General features: G+C 31.5%; 1 protein-coding gene across 3 annotated transcripts in view; it reads right to left on the bottom strand.

Moving 5' to 3' along the window:
- Nucleotides 1–6,258, bottom strand: part of MARK1 (microtubule affinity regulating kinase 1) — an 81,396-nt gene that overhangs the window by 56,060 nt on the left and 19,078 nt on the right. For all 3 annotated transcript variants that reach the window (XM_012805883.2, XM_012805884.2, XM_012805885.2), the window contains exons 4-5: nt 5,410–5,475; nt 1,270–1,340 (exon numbers count right to left, since the gene is read on the bottom strand). In XM_012805883.2, coding sequence (XP_012661337.1) covers nt 1,270–1,340; nt 5,410–5,475 — 137 coding nt within the window. The remainder of the gene's footprint in view (nt 1–1,269; nt 1,341–5,409; nt 5,476–6,258) is intronic.

Here is a 6,258-nt window from a genome sequence, read left to right as displayed (position 1 = left end):
GGGGAAACATAGTATGTCAAAAAAAGTTAAAGAGGCTGGCGCAGTGGTTCACAGCCTGTAATCCCAGCACTGTGGGAGGCTAAGGGAGAATTGCTTCAGCTCAGGAATTGAGATATGCCTGAGCAAGAGAGAGAGATCCGACTCATTTAAAAAAAAAAAAACAGCTGAGTGCCACAGCTAGCTCCTGCAATCCCAGTGGCTTCCGGAGGCTGAGGCAGTGGGATGCCCACAACCTGAGTCTGAGGTTGCAGTGAGCTATGATGACACTGCACTCTGCTCAGGGCATAGGGTGGGACTCTGTCTCAACAACAACAACAAAAGTTAAAGAGGGTTTTTCCTTCCCTCCCTTTCAGGATGTCTCTAATTGCTTAACACGTCCACATATACATAAATATCTTAGAGGAAGATCATACATCAGTATTCAGTGTGTCTCAAACATAAAGATTATGAACCCTTTTAACTAAAAATCAGTGTTCATGCTTACAGAAGTGGTACTGAGCCACTTATAAGTGAAAATTTTTAATTCACTGAGGGAAAGTTTAGGATATAATAAGTTGTCAGCTAAAAACTTCAGTAAATTTTGTGAACAATTTACTAAGTTGTTATTTCTACAATTTATAAATATGACTACTTGAATAACTTCAGTCTTAAAATTAAAAGTAAAATCATAAATGAATTTGAATTTAAATTATTTTTTCTTATTTATCATAGCTATAACAAGCTATATTCAAGTTGAACTGGAAACATGAATATCTTGTCATATTCTCCGGCTACACTAGCAAGGTTCTTGGCCTACTTGACTAAATAAAACTGATCACATAAAAATGAGTTTTAATACCAAAATACCTTTAATTATAAAAGAGAATAACACAAACACCTCTTTTAACACTACACATATACACTGTATAGATAAAGCTGATAATAATTGTTGGCTAAAGGCATGAAAGGATTAAATATTTCTTCTTCTTTTTTTAATATTTCTTTTCTACCTCAGTCTTGTCTTTATTTCCAAGATTCTCAAAGAGAATAAGGTCAATCTCACCTATAAAAATTCACTACTATGGTCACCTAAAAATAATCACCTGTAACTATTTTGCATTTAAATTCAGAAAGAATAGGTTTACTTTTCAGGAGTCTTCAATCGTTAAAAAGTACAGGAAGCAGGAACTTTTAAAAAATACCATGTACTATAAAGTCCAGTTTGTAATACTGTCCATTGCATATCACTAAAAATATCAGCAAAACAAAGTTGAAAACTACTTTCCATACCTGCCTAAATTTTGCACGGGCCTCTTTCTCTTTCATTCTTCCATGGGCAACTAAGTAATCAAATACTTCACCTGAATCAGAAAGGTAAAGCAGGTAGTAAAATAGACATAGACTTTTGGTTAACAATATATGCAATATCAAGTTTTTGCCTTGTCTTAAAATAAACTTTTGGCTCACAATTTTCTCCTAGTTCTATGTAAGCCAGAGAGTAGCACACGAACAGAAAAAGGGGAAAAATTACACATTTAACTGAATATCTGCAATAGCTTATGATTTAATAAACTTTTTGAAAAAATGTGTCACAAAAACATAACCAAGAAAACTTGCTTTCTGCTTTTAAGCATTATGTAAAAATACAGTCAACTCTTTATTATCCATTCTAGTAAAGGGAAGCCACAGCCTAGACAATCAAAAATTACATTTGGCTTTGAATTTGAGGCCTATATTTCAAACAAAATTACAAAGTTATATTATGTTGGATTGTTCTTTTAAATTCCACCCTTGTGTAGTCTCGATAAAATTCCATCTCATTACTTTCATCCACATTGATTTATTTCTTTTCTATCTTCTAATTATGTTTATTCTCATTCTACTCATTTCATGTATTTTGGTAGTTAACCACAAGTTACACACAATTATATCATCTGTGTGTGCATCTCTATTATCCCAAATGAACCGTAAACTATGTGACCACTATCACTATAGTTGTACTTTATTTGTATTCTCATCTCTATGACAAGAACACAAAGTAGACAGACGATAAATATTTTTAAAAATAATTTAAAAATAACTAAAAGCTACAGAAAATCTCTATTGGATCCATTACTTCACACATTTATAAGGTTTTTCATTTTTTCTCTAGTTGATAATAACATAAAAATAAATTAATCTTTATATACAATATTAAAAACATTATCTTAGTATAAGGAATAAATTTATTTTTTGTGTCCTTATAATTTGCACCACAAAGATATACATGTATATTAAAAAAATTATAAGATAGCTTAAAGAGCTCTTATGAAGTATAGCAACCTTATGCTTTAGAATCAGACCAATTTTAGTATGAATCCTGGCTTAACCAAAATAGATATTGAGAGATATTAGGAAGATTTCTTTTCTTTCTTTCTTTCTTTTTTTTTTTTTTTTGAGACAGAGTCTTACTATGTCGCCCTGGGTATAGTGCCGTGGCGTCACAGCTCACAGCAACCTCAGACTCTTAGGCTTACAAGATTCTCTTGCCTCAGCCTCCCAAGTAGCTGGGACTCTAGGTGCCCGCCAGAACACCCGGCTATTTTTTTTTTTTTGTACTTGTTATTGTTGTTTGGCAGGACCAGGCCGTGTTTGAACTTGGCAGCCCTGGGGTATGTGGCTGGTGCCCTGGCCGCTGAGCTACAGGCGATGAGCCAGGAAGATTTCATTAAGACACAGCAGTTTGCACCCACTGTCTATTCACTTGACTACTTTGAGGATTAAATGAAATAAACAATGCACGTGCTGAGCACAGTGACTGGCATATAGTAAGCACTCAATAAATGATGTTTTTAACCTAGGTATACAGATATATTACATATGCATATATGCAATATCAATCCTAGAATAGAAGCAAAATATTAAAAATCAAATATGTAATGGATGTATGTGACATGAAACTAGCACATCTATAATATTAGCCAGCATATTATATCAGGCATATTTACGTGATTAAATGAGATGATGAGAACGGAAATGAATGGATGCTCTAGTTGACTCATCATAGAAGTAAATTCTAGGTATGTATTACTAGTTGTTAATTCTAGTTAACCTATCAAAGTAGTTAATTCTAGGCTGGGAAAGACTCATGCAATTGTTCAAAACTTTGGATCTACTCTTAAATTCTGTCTGGAGTGTTCATACTCCAGATACTTACATGATGCTGTCCTTTACTTATCAGATATTGTTTATGTATGATTTGCTTCCCCAACTAGAATGTACGGTTCTTGAGGGCACGGACTTTGTCTTAGCCCACCCAGGTATTTTCAGCATCTAGAATATTACCTGTTACCCAGTAATCATAGTAAATATTGTTTGCATGAAAGAAAGAAATAATAAACTCATCATTCCAGAGTAGCCCTGACATCTACTCTTAATAAGCTCCTTTGGATTAACCATGGTTCAAAATAAAAAAAGGAGTTCTCTGATTATCTAATCACTGAATATCTTCACTCTGTTAGTGAATCAGAATCAACTGACTCTTGGAAAACAAACGACTGTCAGACTTAGCTCTTGTTTACACTGAATTCTTAGTGTGCATGTCAGATTCAATCCTAAACTTTCTAAAATTTCAGAGGAAAAATATTCAGTGTTTTATTTCCAAGAGTCATCTTTCCAATTATTGATTAAAAAGGCAAGAAAATGATTCTAGATTTATTGTCACAGAACCAAGTTGGTTTTGTTACAGAATCACTGACTGGCAAGACCTAAAAGACAGCCATCACCAGGAATCAGAACCGAATAAAGGAGTGGCTGGTTTGTTCTGAATTCTCGTACCCATCTCGGCCTACCTCTCTCCACTGCACCTCCCAATCATGCTACTGAAGGAGAGCAGTGATGACCCTAGGTGCTCTACATTACTCTAGCCATTGCTCCCCTTCATTAGCACCAATAGAGAGTTGACTGTACTTAGCATTAATCATTAAATCGGCACATGTTTCAACAGGGTGGACCTTTATAAAAACAGAAAGGTGTCCAGGTGTCCACAGGTTTTTAGCAGTCTACAATTCCTAATATCAAAGTGGGTCTAGCCCTTTCCCTAAACTTTACATAACTGAAAGGGAAAAAGAGTCTGACTGAAATAAAAATAATATCTCCATGCTGACAGATTGTTATAGTGATCTAACTAAAGATAGAAAAATAGAGAAATAGTTAATTATGTTGTATTTGTCGGTTCATTAGTTTGATTACAAATCTACATTTTATGTAAATTTATGGCTTTTTAAATATAATTTTTAAAATCCTATAATAATAAACATTAATGACAGATTTTCAGGTTAAGAAAAATCACACTAAAATATTCTCAGGGTAACAAAAGTTTTGCACAAAAATCTACTAAAATATTCAATCTACATAAACAATTAACAAAGCAATTACATATATTTAACATTTAGATTAAGAACTTTTAGAAATTTAACAAATAGTATAAAATTATATAGTTTAATTGCTACCGACTAGGATAAATCCTCTTTATTCTAGTTCAGGTAAAATCTCAATCACCATTAAAAACTTCAAAAATTAAAAAGGTTCAATAAGTTTAACATTAAGTTTTTCTATTGATTAGCGGTAAGTTAATTGATCAAATAATTACAGTTGCCCTTTCTTTTCTTTAATTGCTTACATTTTCTAAGTAAGTCCTTAAAAATCTTCCTTTGAGTATTCTATTTTTTACTTATTAATAATTTAACTCCATAAATTTTAAACCCATTTCTGAGAAAGTTAGTCCTATGCCTAATAGTGATTCTGAGCTAATTTCTCATTTTAAGGGAAAATTCAGGAGATGAAAGTGATTTTCTATTACGTATCAGTGCTCAAAAATCATTCCTATTTGAGATTATGATAGCCAAAATATACACTATATTTTGGTACAAATGCATCTTGCAGTCAACTCAGTCCTAACCTATAAAGTATATGGATCAACTCTTATTTAAATTGAAACATTATGGACTACCTTGAAAAGGCATTTATACTGAGAATCTGTCATATATGAACAGTGAAACAACTGACCTAGAAAATGCTTTCACTATAGACTTTTATTAAATGCATTATACTTTTGAGATTCCCTGTTTACAGCCAAGAGTTTCTAATGATAATATTATGATACATTATTATCTTATAATAAAATTTAGAGAAGAGAATCAAAACGTTCATAAGATGACAATACAAATATAGTGTTTAAAAAAATGTCCCCAAGTAATTTTTAATTAGTCAAAGATTCTCTTTGTAATGTAGGATCAGAGAGTCATAAAAGTAAACACCGAATTTAAAGCCATTTTAATAACACTGTGGATTCATTTACAACATTGAAGACATAAATGTCATCATGAACCTTCAGGTGTTAATAATTCTGTACATTTCATCAAAGAGAACTTCAGTCCCCCTCATCCTTACCCCCACTCGCGTATTCCATGACTAAATAGAGGGTCTTCTCTGTTTCAATAACTTCAAACAATTTTACTAGAAAAAGAAATTAGAGATACACTCTATAATTGTTAGCATAGATTGAATGTTTCGAGAAAATCTAAGGTAACACTAAACCAGTAGAAAATATGAGCATTTACTAAACATTATTGATTATAATTTTAAGTTTAAAAAGTCTCACAAGGGTTATTACTCCTATGGAAGAAAACTACTTACCACAAAGTGATTTAAAATCAACTTTGAAGTTAAATTTCTGGGATTAAAAAACTATTACTTTTTCTGATTAGAATAAGGTAATAAAAAGAGATATCTTAAAATCAGAAAAATAAAATTTTAACTAAAACTTAAAAAGAGATTATGTTATAATGAACTATTATAAAATGTTAAATAATATTTGGCACAGAAACAAAAAATTTTGTATTTGATATTATAAAAATATCTAGTTAGAAAAACTACTAAATTATCATATTTACATAGTTGAAATGATTTACCACAAATAATCACATTAATAGCTACCCTACAGACTTAAGCATGCAAAAAATTAAGTGTTTAAAAATAGAGATTTTAAAAATAACTTTTTTATATCCTACAACCAGATGATTTCATGATAATATATCTGATCAAATAAGTATATTTGTAAAGATAGGAGGAAAATTAGAACTTACTAAAGAATTTACTGAAACTGTAATCAACTTTTTATTTTCTTTAAAGTGCACAGTAGAAAACAGCAATTTGTAGCCTTCAGTTAACTTTCTTTATAATCTATTTTTACTCAAAGTATCATTTTCCTTGGTTGTTAGTCACATTGTCACTTTTCTT

This window comes from Otolemur garnettii, unplaced genomic scaffold, assembly GCF_000181295.1.
Source record: "Otolemur garnettii isolate 467f Iridium unplaced genomic scaffold, OtoGar3 scaffold00045, whole genome shotgun sequence".
Lineage (NCBI taxonomy): Eukaryota > Metazoa > Chordata > Mammalia > Primates > Galagidae > Otolemur > Otolemur garnettii.
This window is presented reverse-complemented; position numbering and strand designations above follow the sequence as displayed.